The following is a 17,532-nucleotide window of genomic DNA, read 5'->3' on the forward strand; positions in this document are numbered from 1 at the left end:
GTCTATTAAGTGGTGTGAGAGCTTGCTATTTTTTTGTGGGGCAAGTTGCAGTATTTATTGGTACTATTTTGAGTGATGTCATTGTGTAGATCTCTAATTCTCCTAAGGTGGCGCCACAGAGAAATTAAAACTTTTTTTGGCCTTAGGCTATGTGCCCACGATGCAGAAATGAAGCAGAAAATTTCTGCATCTCCCTGACAGAAAAAACGCATGCAGATTGTACATGCGTTTTTCCTGCCAAATACAAGCGGATTTGAAACGTTATTCACATGCGTTTCCGCATGTGGATTGACAAGCGCTTTCCAAGCGATTTGAGCATCACTTGGAAAGTGCTTGACAACTAGGTCACACTATAAATCCATGCAAACAGCATGGATTTATATAGTGTGACCATAAGAATGGTAAAAAATAAAAAAATAAACCTATACTTACCCTCTGATGGCCCGGCGTGTGTTGCTGCGCTCGCTCCTGTCTGCCAGCTGATCGCGGGACACTGCACTGAAGGGCCTGCGGTCACATGACTGATGTCACCGCAGGTCCTACAGTCCTGCCCGCAAGCACAGGGAAGGAGACCGGGGGCCGTCAGAAGGTGAATATAAACTTTATTTTTTATTTTATTCTTTTTTTTACAGGTACAATGGTACCCAGGTCTGGATGAGAGTCTCCTCTTCTCCAGAACTGGGTACCATCCGCACATTGAAACGCATATAATCCGTGAGTACAAATGTACGGACATGGATTATGTGCGTCTCAATGCAAGTCAATGGCGACGATTACGCCGCGCTTCCGCAAAATTAATGGACATGCTGCGGATTTTTGAGCGCAGCATAAACGCTACGGAAAAATCCGCAGCATGGGCATAGAACTTGCGGAATCCCCTTGGGGACCATGGGGAGCGGATTACCTAGCGTTTAACAAGCGCTTACGCTGCAGAAATTCCGCAGCATATACGCTTGAAAAACGCTACGTGGGCACTTAGCCTTAGGATTCACAAGTCTAAAGTCACATACAGTGACTGCACTGTGCCCTGGGAGGATTCTCCGATGCAGTCATGTGACTGCTAGTATGCGATTTGCATATTCTCGGCCACATCCCGACTAGACTGTGTCCAGCCTGGCTCATCTAGTCGGCATGTGACTGCATGTATGCAAATCACATACTTTTGGTCACGCGCTCGCTACTCCTGGATAATCCTCACAGCACACAACGCGCTATGCGCAATGTGAGGATTCGCAAGTCTGCAGTCACATACAGTGACTGCAGACTTGTACCCTAAGGCCAAACAACACCTTTAAACACTTGCTGTCTGATTCTTTCCGCTGACTGCTGGAGGTTCTAGCGGTGGGACATCCCGAGATCAGTGTATTATTTGGTGACCTTCTAATAAAAAAAGGGATTGTCCAAAGTGGAGAACTACAATAAGTTGACTAAAGCTGCACACAAGTACATGTGCTCACATATGGGTTTTACTACATTTTTGGCCAGAGAGGTACGTGTACGGCTTAGTGTACCCTTGGCGATTTTCATCATTGAAACCAGCTCTGGAACGTCTGTTGATGAGGGGAGGATCCTCTTTATAGGGATACTGTGTGCCCTAAAATAAAAGCCTGTTTGGTGACAGATAACCTTTAAGGAAAGAGACAAATCACAAAGCTCAAAGTTCTCATAAAATCCCCAGATAGAAAATCACAGAAGTGAGGAGGAAGTCTTTTGTGAGAATCGTGTGGCCAGTTAGCCGATACTACTAAAAACTCTCCTTTTTCTGTAGATAACTATGGAACATTGCAGAACTAATATTTGACATTACAGGCGCTTATGTAGCACCCGGGCTCCACAGATTTACTAAAATAGAACTTCAATAAAACAGATTTACCTCCAACATGCAAGGTATTCTTCAGGGACCACAGGTACAGCTCAGTCAGGCAGAACGACATCTGTGAAAGAGAAAGAGGTTTCATCAAAGAAAGGAACAACATGTGCAAATTAATGGCACTTATTATCAGCAATCCCCCGGCTTTTCATGGTAGGTGCTGGAGTCATCAGCGCCAACACTCACAACAGTTCACAAATCAATCGGAAAAAAAATATCTGGACTCGAATATATGGGAAGTACGAAGAGAAGGCAAAAAAAGAGACACAACTGAAAAGTGAGATCCCTGAAAAACGTACAAAAACTGAATTCACAACAATACAAAAATAAAAGAATATTGGTCATTTGGTGTCTGCAAAATATGGATAAAGCCCTCTCTGAGCAACTGGAAGGCTAAGTTAACATGTATCGGATACACAGACAATTCCCCATCCGGATGTGCAATGGATTACAGTAGCCACAAAGTGGAAGAAAAAATCATTTGCATTTTTTCAATGATTTTTCTTTATTTGTCTTGTGGTAGTCATTGCTGGTTTTTGTGCCAAATTCTTCAAACTGACGATCGTGGTTATTGAATTTTGCACAAAATCAAAAAAGCTGCTTGTATGTCCTGAACTGACGCAAAGGCAATAATGAATCGTGGCCCAATGAGTGGATTTTAAATGCATAATAGGTTAAAGGGGTATTCCCATCTCCAAGATCATATCCCAATATGTAGTAGGTGTAATAATAATAACATTAGCAAATATCTCCAATTAGAGATGTAGTATAGTTCTTCTGATTCGCTATGTCGCTTACCCCATGTGCAGGGCATTGCAGTAGCTTAGGTATCCATGGTTATGACCATTAACTGTCCCTATATGAATGGTCATAACCATGGATACCTAAGCTACTGCAATGCCCTGCACATGGAGTAAGCATGTACACCTACTACATAATGGGATAGGATCTTGGAGATGGGAAATAGTCCTTTAAATCTTTCTGTGGATTTTAACCCTTTACAATGCATAGGATGAAACCTGCAGCTAAACCACCTAGAAAATGTAGGTATTTTGCAATCAATTTGTAGCAAAAAGGCGGATTAAAGATGAAAAAAAAAAAAAAAAAAAATCAGTCGCATGATGACCTACACTAAAGACTTCCATTAGTCAGGGTCCATCAGTGAGGACCAGTGGTCTCGGCTGACAGGTGATTTTTAAAAAATATCCTCCCTAAGAAAGAAGAATTCTGGAACATCTTTCTTTAGAACTCTATGTTGTGCTGTTCCTCGGTTTTTCCTCCTGGAAATGTATGAATAAGATGACAAATGGCCGTTACTATTTCTCTTGTCAATGGGACATGACCCTACACATTCTGGCTGTGTCCGATCGGTGCTGAGATTCTGGTAACCTACGTTAGATTACTGTAAAGCTCCTGGTGTAAAGTCTTTATCTCCATGAATGCAAATGACAACAGCAGGTTAAAGCCACAGTTGCAAAAAGACATATATATGTCCTGATGTGGAGTAAGCTTATTGAGCTGGCGAGGGCCTGTGTCATCTGCAGCAGAAGCCGGCTGTATTATACAGCTGAGCTCCTACTTTAACTGGACATAGGTCCAATCCCAGAAGTTTAACGCCTCTGATGCCATGGTCAACAGTGACAATGCAATCTAAGAAGTTTGACCAAGGGAAAAAGCACTGTCAGCCTCTCCTGCCGAATGATCGCAGGGTGCTATGAAGCTTATTTTACAGACACTGAGATAAATACTGAATGTAGTAATATACTTCTTTGATTCCTAAAGAAATCATCACTTCAGAATCAATATGTCAGGTAAGCAAAAACAGTAAAAGGTGTCTTCACACACTAGGGGAATGAGGCACCTTGGAATAGTAGAGCTGAGTATGTAGACATGCACCTTGGAACAGCAAAGCTGAGTATGTAGTCATGCACCTTATAATAGTAGAGCTGAGTATGTAGACATGCACCTTGGAACAGTAGATTCAAGTATGTAGATTGGTACCTTGGAACAGCAGAGCGGAGTATGTAGACTGGCACCTTGGAACAGCAGAGCGGAGAATGCGGACAAGTAGAGATGAGTTTGTCAAGAGTCTCGCTTTGGCAAACAAAAAACAGATCCCAGGAATTATGCAGAGCTAGCTATAGTAGCAAGGAAGCCGGAATAAATGAATACTGAAAACTCGGGCGGCACATAACCTATAAAGGTCTAAACATGTGACTTCAGAGGTGTGCAAAAAGTTATCATAGTAACCCTGATATGCACCGCAGCAGAGGGAGGTGGCATAGCCTGGCACAGGAGTCGGGGCAGGTGAGTAAGGCTAAGTGCCCACGATGCAAAAATGCTCCGGATTTTTCCTGAGCGTTTCTGTATCTCCCCTGGCAGGAAAAACACATGCGGATTGTACATGCGGATTTTACATGCGTTTTTCCTGCCAGGGACATGCGGATGTGAAGCGTTTTGCACATGTGATTTCGATTTTAGCATCACTTGGAAAGTGCTTGACAACTTGGTCACATTATATAAATGCATGCAACCGGCATGGATTTATATAGTGTGACCAAGTTAGTTAAAAAAAAAAAAAAAAAAAAGAATAAAAATGGTAAAAAAAAACAAAAACAAAAAAACATTATACTTGCCTTTCGATGGCCCCCGGTCTCCTTATCCGATGCGTCTGGTCTTCCCGGTGTCTCGCGGTTGTGTAAAAGGACCTTTCATGACGTAATTTAGTGACGTGAGTATAATGTACTAGCTATTGAGCCCGTTCTACGGCCGGGTGGCGAGCATTTTCATTGGTATATGGTCTCCCATGCTGGTATGTGCTGCACGCTCTTCTCCTAGCCTGGTATGCATGGCACCCCTCATCCCCAATCCTGGTATGCATGGCACCCCTCATCCCCAATCCTGGTATGCATGGCCCCCTCATCCCCAATCCTGGTATGCATGGCACCCCTCATCCCCAATCCTGGTATGCATGGCACCCCTCATCCCCAATCCTGGTATGCATGGCCCCCTCATCCCCAATCCTGGTATGCATGGCTCCCTCACTACTAATCCTGGTATGCATGGCACCCCTCATCCCCAATCCTGGTAAGCAGGGCACCCCTTATTCCCAACCCTGGTATGCATGACACCCCTCACCCCCAATCCTGGTATGCATGGCACCCCTCATCCCCAATCCTGGTATGCATGGCACCCCTCATTCCCAATCCTGGCATGCATGGCGACCCTCATCCTGGTATGCATGGCACCCCTCATCCCTATCCTGGTATACATGGCCTCCCAGATCTCTATCCTGGTATGCATGGTACCCTCATCGCTATCCTGGTATGCATGGTACCCCTCATCGCTATCCTGGTATGCATGGTACCCCTCATCCCAAATCCTGGTATGCATGGCACCCCCCTCACCCCGCAATCCTGGTATGCATGGTCCCCTCACCCCACAATCCTGGTACGCATGGTCCCCTCACCCCACAATCCTGGTACGCATGGTCCCCTCACCCCACAATCCTGGTACGCATGGTCCCCTCACCCCACAATCCTGGTACGCATGGTCCCCTCACCCCACAATCCTGGTACGCATGGTCCCCTCACCCCACAATCCTGGTATGCATGGTCCCTTCACCCCACAATCCTGGTATGCATGGTCCCCTCACCCCACAATCCTGGTATGCATGGTACCCCTCATCCCCCAATCCTGGTATGGATGGTCCCCTCACCCCTCAATCCTGGAATGTGTGGTCTCCTCACCCCCCAATCCTGGTATGTGTGGTCCCCTCACCCCCTAATCCTGGTATGTGTGTGGTCCTCTCACCCCCTAATCCTGGTATATGTGGCCCCCTCATCCCCCAATCCTGGTATGCATGGTGCCCTCAATCCTGGAATGTATGGCCCCCTCATCCACCAATCCTGGTATGTGTGGCCCCCTCATCCCCCAATCTTGGTATGCGTGGTCCCCTCACCCCCCAATCCTGGTATGCATGGTCCCCTCACTCCCCAATCCTGGTATATGTGGCCCCCTCATCCCTTTCACAGTGTACACACATACAAAAAAAAAAACAAAAAAAAACACTTATACACACCTTTCTTCTCTGTGCTCCAGGAGGCCGGGGGAGGAGTGCGGTGCCGGAGCACCGCGCTGTCCGGCGCCATTTAGCTGAAGACACACTGCAAATGTGTCCGGAAGAGAGTCTCCTTTTCTCCAGACCCGGGTACCAGCCACACATTGAATCACTTAATATCCGCATGTGCACATGTAGTCATGCGGACATTAAGCGATTCAATGCAAGTCAATCGCGGCGAAAACGCTGCGATTATGCAAAATAATTGGTAGTGCTGCGGATTTTTCCGCAATGATAATAAGCAGCGGAAATTTTTGCAGCATGTGCACAGCACATGCGGATTATCATTGGGGAACATAGCAGACCTTCTACCAAGCAGAATTGCCGCTGCGGAAAAACCTTAAAAAACACAGTGGGCACACAGCCTAACAGTGGTGTGAAATAGTGCTATTCCTCATACACACCACAGATCAAGATGAAAAGTTTACTGAAATGACAGGTACGCTTTATACTCTAGTTTGGATGTGACGGTTTTACTTACAGGCTACAAAGCACATTTCTTTGGTCTTGGGGCCACAACTACAAGGGGCGTTCATTAAAGATTTCCCCTGACCCACTTCCTGTGGACTGAGAGCAATGAAACTTGGCACAGTTATTAGTCCTTCTCTACATAGGTGCCACCTAGGGACACACACTTCTCCCAACTCTTTAAGCAATTGTAAACACCTCGCTTGTAGAAGTTGACTGGTTGCTCCAAAAGCCACGTTGTGACTTCAGAAATCAGAGTCTCATCATCTGGAAAATGTTTGCCCTTCAAAAATAACTTCATTTTTGGAAAGAGGTGGAAGTCCACTGGTGTGAGTTCGGGTGAATAAGGGGGATGCGGTAGAATTTCAAAGCCACAGGAGCAGCTTCCATTTGGGCAACATGTGAGTTGTGAACTGGTGCATTGTCTTGCAGAAGGCGGACACCTTTGGTGAGCATGCCACGTCTCTTGGTTTTGATGGCCTCCCGCAATTTCCACAGCAGTGAAGCATAGTATACCCCAGTGATCATGGTACCCTTTGCTAGGAAATCCATCAATACTACTCCATGCTGGTCCCAAAATACTATGAGCATGACCTCGCCTGCCGAGGGTTGGGCACGTGGCTTCTTTGGAGGCGGTGAGTCATGATGCTTCCATTGCATCGACTGGACTTTGGTCTCAGCATCATAGTGATGGACCCAGCTTTCATCCTGTGTGATCAGTTGAAAAAGTCCTCCTGGTTTCCATGGCACATCGTCGATAGAGTCTGAGAGCATTCGACTCGTTCCGGCTTCTGGAAAGGTGTGAGCAGCCGGGGGGCCCAGCGAGCGGATACGTTATACATGTGAAGATGAGCTTGGATGATTTTTCCACAGACCCCAAACTAATTTTGACATTTTTGGCTAGGTGGCGAATGATTACTCGGTGATTTTCCAAAATGGCGACCTCCACTTGCTGGATGGTGTGTTCATCAATAGCAGAGTGGGGACGCCCTAGAATTGGAGCGGTTTGCACCGAAGTCCGACCACATTTCAGTTGACGATGCCAGTTCTTGACTCATCATATGATGGAGAATCATCACCATAAACCTCTTTCATCTCATCGAATGTCTACTTTGGTGTGCGGCCTTTCAAGTAAAGGAACTTGATGACTGCTCTGTATTCCAATGGGTCCATTATCAAACCTCACACCACTTCAGCACCTGTAACATCAAGACCGTTATTAGTTCTGAGTTGCAAATTGTCACGTAACCTATAGAGACTTATATCATTACACATGAAGTTTCAGCGTCCTATGATAAATAGAAGAGGGTCAGGGGAAATCTTTAATGAACGCCCCTCGCATCTTACTATATTATATATGTGCTGTGTCATATAACTATGCTGACATGGACTAATTGCAGGGGCATAAAGCTCTCCGGCACCCACTCATAGCTTAATAACCTCATGATTTTGCATTAACATGATTATTATACAGTGGATTAAATGTGTTTTATAGTGCTGTGGAGTCCAGGTCCTATTAAGAAGTTGGGGAGTTTGCAGATTGTTCAAGAAGAATCTCCTGACAATACCACCATGCATGTAGTAAACAATTAAAGGAAACCTGACATCTAATTCATACCACCCAAACCACAGGGAGCATGAATAAGAGCCTGGCTGCATGAAACACACCAGAGAAACGCCTGTGTGTTTTTATACTTTAAAAATCCATAGCCGGAGACCACACTAGTCCGGCTTCGCCCTTGGCCGGCTCTTCCCTGCTTCGTTGCAGATGACTGACAGGTCTCTCTGTCGTGTCTACATCGTGGCAGACCAGTCTATAGTATGCAGTGGAGCTGGGAAGAGCTGGCTGGGGACAGTGCTGGACTAGTCTGGTCTCCGGCTATGGTTCCCGGATGGAGAGTTTCAGAGACTAATATACCTGGCGGCAATTTTAAAAGCACCAACTTTCATCTCCTATCTCAGCAATGGTATCTGTAAGTGACTGACCTCTACCTGTACCGGGGAAAGACCTGTCAATCACTTGCAGCAGTTAAGAGATCTTTAAAGTATATTTTCTTTGAAATGCTGGATCTAAGTCATGTTGCTCATGGTTTGGGCAGCATAAATCAGATGACAGATTCCCTTTAGATTAGTGATTGTCGTTTTACTTTTTTTTTTCCATAAACCAATAGTGCTCATGAAAATAAGATACTTTGTAATATATCTTAGAGAAATCTGCTTTTTTTCTCCTCCTGGATTGATCTTTCATTCTTAAAATTCACATTTAAGGGGTAAAATCTGTCTTCAGTGACTACAGACTTTCCCATTAGTGAAACAGGAGATGACAGTTGGTGCTCATAAAGTTCTATGGAGAACTGCAACTGTCATTCAGCAGAACCTGCATCAGAATGTCTGTTTCTGCCTCTAGCTCTCCTCATCCCCTCTCCATAGAATTTTAGAAGCACCAACTGCCATTTCCTCTTTCGGTAATGGAAAAATCTCTATCTATAGTCCCCGGATGTCTCTACAAGCTATGCTTTTTTTCTGAAATGCCGCAGTGTTTCAGAGCAAAACATATCCAGCTAGAATCATTCTCTGATTTATGCTGTCTGTGGTTTCAGCAGCATAAATCTCATGACAGGTTCCCTTTTATAAAATATGGACACCATTCAAGGAGGAAAAAAAATAGGTCTTTAATCAAATGCATGTACTTTAGGCTAAAAATCGTTCTTGCAATTGGATCATTTTTGCATTGCTTGCTTTCTCCACTCAGTATCCCACGAGATAGGTGATAACTTATAGATTAGTGGGAGCCTGACTGCTGGAACAGGCACCGATCGGCAGAGCGGGGGAACCTTTATCCCAGTTAGGGCAGAGGCACACTGCAGTATTTCTCGTGCTAGGATCGCATCATAAACCTCGTACTGGCTGTCTACTCCCTGACCAGAGCTTGAAAGCTGTATAGAAATACATTACGCTGTCACGTTCAGGTCAGGAGATGTGCCGGCCATTCCGTGCAGTGCGATGTGATCTTCACACGAGTTATACGGAAGTCTGTCTCTGCCCTTAGAATGTAGTGGCAGTGAGCAGGCTCGACCGCCACTCCATTCATTCCTAATGGGGCTACCGAGCACCGCACTTGGCTTTTTCAGACAGCCCCATCGAGAACGAATGAAGTAGTGGTCACACATTTGACCTGTCGCTCTATTTTATAACAAGTGAGCCGCTGGAGATAAAAATTACTCATTCTGCCAATCGGTGAGGGTCCGATCGGACCCCTGCTCATCAGTCAGTTTTCACTGAATAGCCCCTTTAACCCAATGTGTACAGGGGCCTTTAAAAGGAGTTGTCCAATACTAGGACAACCCCATCTAGATCTAAAATCTTTGGCCCCAATAAAATAAAAACACCTATACTCACTTTCTGTGTCGACACCGTTCCAGCGATGTTGGCACTCGCTTTCCCAGGGCTCTCGTACGGTTATGTCACATGAGCCCTGCGCCCAATCAGCATTGGCGTCACTGTCCCCGTCTTTGGACAAATTGAACTTCAAGAGGAAGTCAGAGAGCAGCCACAGCCCTGACTTCCTGTTGATGGTCAATATATCCAAAGACAGGGACAGTGACACCAGCGCTGACTGGGCGCAGGGCTCATGTGACATAACGTCAGGTGAGCCCTGAGAACGTGAGTGCCAACACTGCTGCAACAGTGCCGGCACAGGAAGTGAGTATAAGTGTTTTTATATTAATGAGATCGAGAAGGGGTTGTCCTAGTAGTGGACAACCCCTTTAAATTTGGCCGACCAATCAGGACTTGGGTGATCCAGCCCCTTTGTTTTATACACCAGTAGTTTTCCCAGCCTAATGATATGCCATTAACACAAGTCAAGATCAGTTTAGTACACTATGTACCATCAAAAAGTATGTGACATTTTAATCATACATTTGTTACACGTCTTTATTGCACAGAACTCGTCTTTTACAGTTTATGGCTCTTTAAAGTGCTAAGCAAATTGCTTGAAAATTAACACTCATGTCCAATCCAGCCGGCATCTCTACACGACTTTCAAGCCTTGAATTTCCTCTCCCAAAGAGCATTAGAAAGGGCCCAAGGCAATCTTAACTTTTCAACCAGTAATTAGTATCACAAAGATTACCACTTTAATTACACAGTTCTGATGTGAAGTCCTAGATAAGTTAGAAAAGCCAATCAATGTTATGTTCTAACTAATAATTCGGCCTCATTTGGAGGTGTTTCTCTTTACTTAGATCACATATCATTAGAACAGATTGTCATAATTATTCTGATAATTCCTAAATAGAAGACTGGCTCCTTAATAAGGTTCCTCCTTTCTTCTCGTGTGTCAATCGTTTAAATGAATTTCCCATTTGAGAAAAATGCTGTTCAAGAATATATTACTATTTATAAAAAAAAGCCAGTCGTATCATTTAATCTCACAAGTAAAAAAAAAAAAAAGAAAACTTCATATAACGATATGTTACTAATTATTCAGTAATAAAAAAAAAAAACATTAGTGATTGCTACATAACCTTAAAGGAACACTAAACCTACAAATGAAGAATAAACGTAAATGGGTGGGAATCTTCTCATTAATGGTCGTGAAAAAAACAAGATTGGAGAAATGCTACAGAAAACACAGGGTTAATCACCTGCTGATCAGTTCCAGTATTTGGAGATTGGATTGGACAAAGGGCAAGGCTTAACCAACTTGTGTCCTACTGCAGAGAGCAGAGGGAGAGGCTCCTGCTGCAGGCAGTTGTCTCACAACCAGGAAGAGGACAGCTTTCTTTTTTAATATGTATTCTGCAGTTTTATTCGTAATGTAAGAAAAAAATAATAATAGATGGGATATATATTTTAGATATTTGTCTTCATACATTTTTAAGGTTTACTGTTCCTTTAAAGGTCTTCTCAGGCTTTTACCCTAATGAAGGCAATTATTATCATATCAACGGTGGTGTGAATCCCAGCATCCTCACAATAATCCAATTTAAGGTATGTCTTTAATATTAAGGTACAGCCGCTGTAAAATATATGACACTTTGACTGGAAAAAAATAAAGAGAACTTGGCGCTTGCTAGAGAACCTCAGCTTCTTCAGACAGTTAAAGGGAGACATTCAGTAGATTTTTGCTATGCAATCTGACAGTACCATGATGTAGGGACAGATACCCTGATTCCAGCGATGTGTCACTTTGTTTACTGTGTGCAGCAGTTGTGATACAATCACAGTTTTCTCTGCTGCAGATCTAGCAGTGCTCGGAATGCTGAGCTTTGTCTAACCCCGCCCACATCACTGATTGGCAGCTATCAATATACAATGTACACAGAAAGTGGCCAATCAGTGCTGGGGGCAGAGTTGGACCAGGAGGCACAAGACAACTAGTCCTGTAGTGATAACTTCCTGCTGATAAAACACTTATTTTATTGAAACAAAAACACAGTCTAGTAAGTGACACAACGCTAGAATCAGGCTTTCAGCCTGTACATCATGGTGTTCTCAGATTACATAGCAAAAACCTGCTGACATTCCCTTTAAACGGTGGGGGTGCCAAGAGTCAGTGTTTCCTTAACCTGATATTTATGGCCTATTCTATGGATAACTAAAGACAGATCATCAATGATAACGACCTCTTTAATAATCCTACTTCTTAGAAAGCCTGAAAACTTGGGTCTTACTACAATTGACCCCAATATCCCTCTAACCATTTTTTTTATTTTTTTTTTCTCACTGTATAGAAAAGTATCAGCATACTGTATGACAGTATCCCGAAAGTATGGGGGATAGTGTACCCCTCCTGCTCTTGTCAGTACCTCCTATGTTGCTGCGATTTCCTACCAGAAGTTAAAAAAGCCATGTAAAGATAAAGATTTTTTTTATTATGATTATTATTTTTAAATGGTCAAACATTTGACATTTATTTCCCATCCAATTTTTCTAAAGGTAACAGTTTTACAGAAATTACAAATATTCCATTAATTTCCAATTCTTTCATATCCATGTGAATTGGTCTTTACATTCTGATAGGATCGCCCTTTTGAAGGTAATTTTTCACCCCTATTTAGTGTGGTCGTCCAAAAGTTATTATACTAAATATGATATATATTTTTTGGGGGGGGATAAAGATCTTAACCCCTTCACCCCCTGGGCCATTTTCTGTTTTTACATTTTCGTTTTTTGCTCCCCTTCTTCCCAGAGCCATAACTTTTTTATTTTTCGGTCAATATGGACGTGTAAGGGCTTATTTTTTTGCAGCACAAGTTGTACTTTTGAAAGACCCCATTGGTTTTACCATATGGTGTACTGGAAAATGGGAATAAAATTCCAAGTGGGGAGAAATTGTAAAAACAGTGCAATTCCACAGTTGTTTTTTGGGTTTTTTCTTTTACCACGTTCACTAAATGCTAAAACTGACCTGCCATTATGATTATCCAGATCAATATGAGTTTGCCGATACCAAAACATGTATAGGTTCTTTTTTTATTTAAATGGTGAAGAAAAAAGTCCCAAATTTGCAAAAAAAAAAAAAAGTTTGCCATTTTCCGAGACCAGTAGAGTTTCCATTTTTCGGGATCTGGGGCCGGGTGAGGGCTTGTTTTCGGTGCACCGAGCTGATGTTTTTATTGATACCATTTTGGAGTAGATGCAATGTTCTGATCGCCTGTTATTGCATTTTATTGCAATATTGCGGCAACCAAAAAAACCTTAATTCTGGCGCTTTGGTTCTTTTTCTCATTATGCCGTTTGCCAATCGGATTAATTCTTGTTATATATTGATAGATCGGGCGATTCTGAACGCGGCGATACCAAATGTGTATATTTGATTTAAACTTTTATATTTTTTTTTAAAGATTTTTAAAAACAATTTTTTTTTTTTTTTTTACTTTACACTGGTTTCAATAGCCTCCATGGGACACTAGAAGCTGCGCTCATCTGATCACCTGTGTGTAGCAGAAATGCTACGGATAGGGCATCAATGGAAAAGTAGTGGACAACTTCTTTAAGGACATCCAAATAATGAAGCCTGATAGCAAATATCTGCATGGGTTACATCGGGAAAATGATCCTTCCCAGACAGGGCGAGGGATCGCAGTTTACCAGACAGCGCCATTTTCAGCTGTGTAATGTATCTGGGATGAGCCTCACTTACAGCCATATTCTAATGACACCTTGCAAGTAAATTTATAAAAAGTTACAAAACTCAAGATTCTCTATGATAACCAAAACGTACCCTCCACCTGCCGGTGCAATATGCCGTCATGCATAATGCACTTCAGAAATTTATTTATTTTACTCACTTATATAGCACAATTAATTCTTTACAGACACTATCATCACTGTCCCCATTGGGGCTCACAATCTACATTCCCTATCAGTATGTCTTTGGAGTGTGGGAGGAAACCGGAGAATCCGCAGGAAACCCACACAAACACAGGGAGAGCATACAAACTCCTTGCAGAGGTTTTCCTTGGTGGGATTTAAACCCAGGACCCCAGCGCTGCAAGGCTGCAGTGCTAACCACTGAGCCACCATACAGTGCTAACCACTGAGCCACCATACAGTGCTAACCACTGAGCCACCATACAGTGCTAACCACTGAGCCACCATGCTACCCAGCACTTTTTTTTCATTTTGGTGGTAACTGTAATTAGGAATGTTTGGCTCACTACTATGTTATGTTGGAAAGACAACAATCAAACTATTTAATCAAGTCATTTTCTTACTGTATTCACCAATATACCAAACAGGAGTAAATGTCTGGATCTTCAGTAAATAGCAGATTGCCATGATCATCATCATCATCGCCCATCCCACAGCAGTGTACCTACCATAGAACTGCAGAGAAAGATAGACAAATGGCGACACCTAGTGGTACAAATATGTAACACATACATTTCGCAGAATCAGAAATGACTTTTCTGTTGCAGCATTGTTGGCATCCTGAGCCTGACTTTTCTCTGTTACCGCATCCTGTGCCGTTGTTACACGCTGCAAAACTACAACTCCCAGGAAGCCTGACAGTATATGTGAGACGAGGACAGAAGCCTATGTATAACATACCAACTTATCATAGTATTCTGAGGATCTAAATTAACAACATGGCACCCAAGTAAAAAGTATAGCGAGACAGCTAAAGTATAATACATTAATATACAATATAAGTAAATATTTCCTGCAAACATTTTCCAGACAAAAAGGTATATTCGCATGAAGAGTACACAGCAGGCAGTAACATGTCATCTCCTGTAATTACAACAGCGCAAAAACTGGGTCAGTAATATCGAATGCAGTTTTTGATGGCACTTCAATCACTATATGTGAATATACCTTAACGTAAAACTGGTGTGCAGCTGAAAGCGATCTATTGTTCCCTGCTATCAGTCTTTTAAAGGTTGGAAAGTGGACAAAGAACTTCTGAATTTAGACAGACCGCCAATCTTGCAGAATATAAGAGAATCAATTTAACTATTCTTTCTTTCTCCTCTTCAAAGTTTTTATCAAATATTCTAAAAATTCACAAAAAAAGAAAAATGTAAAATTACTCAAAATATTGAACATAAACAAGCAAAAAAAACTCTGAATCTAAAGGTCTATATAAACTGCAAGATAATCACCATGGTCTAAACAGGCAGCTGCCCATCACCCGATGAATGAGGAACACACTAGTTCGTCAGGTGCAATGATCGTTTGTGCTGCAGAGAATGTTCCTGGCAGCGCATAATCTCTGTAACCTGGACTTGTGCGGCCAAGAACAATTGAAGCCCACAACAAACGATTACAGAGCAGTGGGCATTGCTAAGAGCGGCCTGCCTGTGTAAACAGGCTATGAAACCAGCGCTGATCTGTAAATATTCACCAATCGGCAGTCGTTTAACGCCATCGGCTGCTTCGTTTAAACAGGAGGACCTGTCACTTGCTCAAAAAGCTAAAGGGAATATGTCAGCAGGTTTTTGCTACCTCATCTGCTCATCTGAGAGCAGCCTAATGTAGAGAAAGAGACCCTGAATCCAGCGATGTGTCACTTAGGTTACTGGGTGCAGCCGTTATGACACAATCAGAGCTTTTAGATTTAGCAATGCAGCAGAGCTGATAAAGCTAACCCCGCCCACACCAGACTCTAAATGTACATAGTCTATAGACAGTGAGCTGCTTATCACAGGAGGAGGCGGAGTTGGATGAGTGCCGCTAAGCCAGTTAGCCACAGCAAAGATAATCACCAGGTGATAAAACCTTCAGTGTAAGTAAAAGACAGCACACAGCCTGATATGTGACACATCTTTGGAATCTGTGTTTTAACCTCTACCCCATGTCAGATTACATATCAAAAAAAAGCTGACGGATTCCCTTTAAATACTTTGAAAAACATCCTTGAGCTCCCAGATTCGGATGCTTTAGTGTTTTCTGCTGCATCACTCCATTGCAGAGATAGTCACATTTGCTGTTTTTGGAGCACAGGATGGGAAATCTCTGCTTGCAGTCCAACTAGGCGCTTCCTCAGTCTTCTCTGGGAGCGTGTGCCTTCACCTCTCCCTTCCAGATGCTGTCAATCACAGATTCTTAGCATCTGAAACTGCTAGTGCACGCAGCCACCACGGTATACCTTCTGAGAGTACCCACCCTAAACTAGCGACACGCAGTCTGCACCTACACTAAATCAAAAGGATTTTCCAATAGCAATATATGGAGTTTCTAAATCATTTACCCACGTGAGAGTAGGTGCACACTGTGTCTGACTCCTCTGCTGAGCAGGTATATGCCTCATGGTGGCCACAGTCAGGATGGAGGCCTAGCTAGAGTCATTGCCAGACCGTATACCACGGGGTAGGAGTTTTGTGGTGGCCCACTGTGTAGGAAAGCAGAGTCTGCTGTACTATCCTATACAGATAAACTGTATACAGAGATACAGATAGACGGAGGCTGAAAGAATACACTTTTGCCTCCATCTGGTAAATAACAGGCTATGGGAACATTAAAGTATTCGTAGGGAAAAGCTCCTGAGGTATACTTTAGGCAAAGTGCTAGAATACAGTGGACACAGCCTTATTCTATCCACTACTTTAAAAGCAATTAATCCTTTTTTCCAGCCAATAAGTTTTATATTACTGTCATTTCTCTGGATGTACTCCTTTATAATGGGTTTTCTTAGCAGAATCCAATGCATATCTATTGCCGCTCCAGCGTTCCTCACCTGACCATTGAATCCAGTGATTAGCTGCAGCGGTCAGGTGTCTAGAATCGGACATCATCAGAAGCTGCACACGGTGCCTGGGAGGAAGGCTGTGTTCACACATTCAGTTTTTTTTATGGAGTTTTTAAAGCCAAAGCCAATAGAGGATTCATAAGTAGGAGAAGTTGGCCCAATACATCATACGTCACTTTTCTTTTTTGACTTGTGATATTTTTTGAGCCAAATTCATTGAAATGGCAAATGCAATTGATGAATTTTGTGCAGCCCAAAATTGTTTTTTTTATTTTTTCTGTTTTTAAAGAAGTGGATCTGCCACATAGTAGTCAGTGACCACTCCTGCTGGCGATCCTGCTGCTCCACATCAACAGGGCAGCTCTTCCTCTTCCAGGCTGCTCCGTCGACGGGACGTGGCTGCTGGCGTCACGCTGATTGACAGTCAGCTTCCCGCAGTTAGGCAGCGGGGAGCCAGCTATCAATCAGCATGATGTCGGTAGTCATAGCATTACTGCTGTAGAAAATGGAAATAAATGAGAAGTCTTAGCACATGTAAATATGAAGTATCAAGCATGAATAGCATTACTTCTATTTCTATTTTCTACAGCAGTAATGCTATTCATATTTCATATTTACATGCTTAGCGTTGCAGAGTGCTACTTTATTTGTTAATTGTATATGGAGGTAGCTCCTCCTAGTAAGCACATGTTCACACCTATTTCTTGTATTGGAAGTGCTGTCAGTTTTTTCTGTTTCCATCAACAGAGCAGAATGGAAGAGAAGCCGCTGCTCTGTCAACATGACGTTAGCGGAAGCCGCTGAATCGCTGGCAGGAGCGCTCTGTGACTGCTCTGTATCGGCAGAGATCGGCGGCAGACCCAACCGGCAGGT

General features: G+C 43.2%; 1 protein-coding gene across 3 annotated transcripts in view; it reads right to left on the minus strand.

Annotated features, from left to right (window-relative positions):
- WDPCP (WD repeat containing planar cell polarity effector) overlaps window positions 1-17,532 on the minus strand; it is a 420,756-nt gene that overhangs the window by 385,340 nt on the left and 17,884 nt on the right. For all 3 annotated transcript variants that reach the window (XM_073672146.1, XM_073672144.1, XM_073672145.1), the window contains exon 2: window positions 1,874-1,934. In XM_073672146.1, the coding sequence (XP_073528247.1) occupies window positions 1,874-1,934 (61 nt within the window). The remainder of the gene's footprint in view (window positions 1-1,873; window positions 1,935-17,532) is intronic.

This window comes from Phyllobates terribilis, unplaced genomic scaffold (assembly GCF_046119375.1).
Source record: "Phyllobates terribilis strain yellow unplaced genomic scaffold, ASM4611937v1 Scaffold_3__8_contigs__length_932513732, whole genome shotgun sequence".
Classification (NCBI taxonomy): Eukaryota; Metazoa; Chordata; class Amphibia; order Anura; family Dendrobatidae; genus Phyllobates; species Phyllobates terribilis.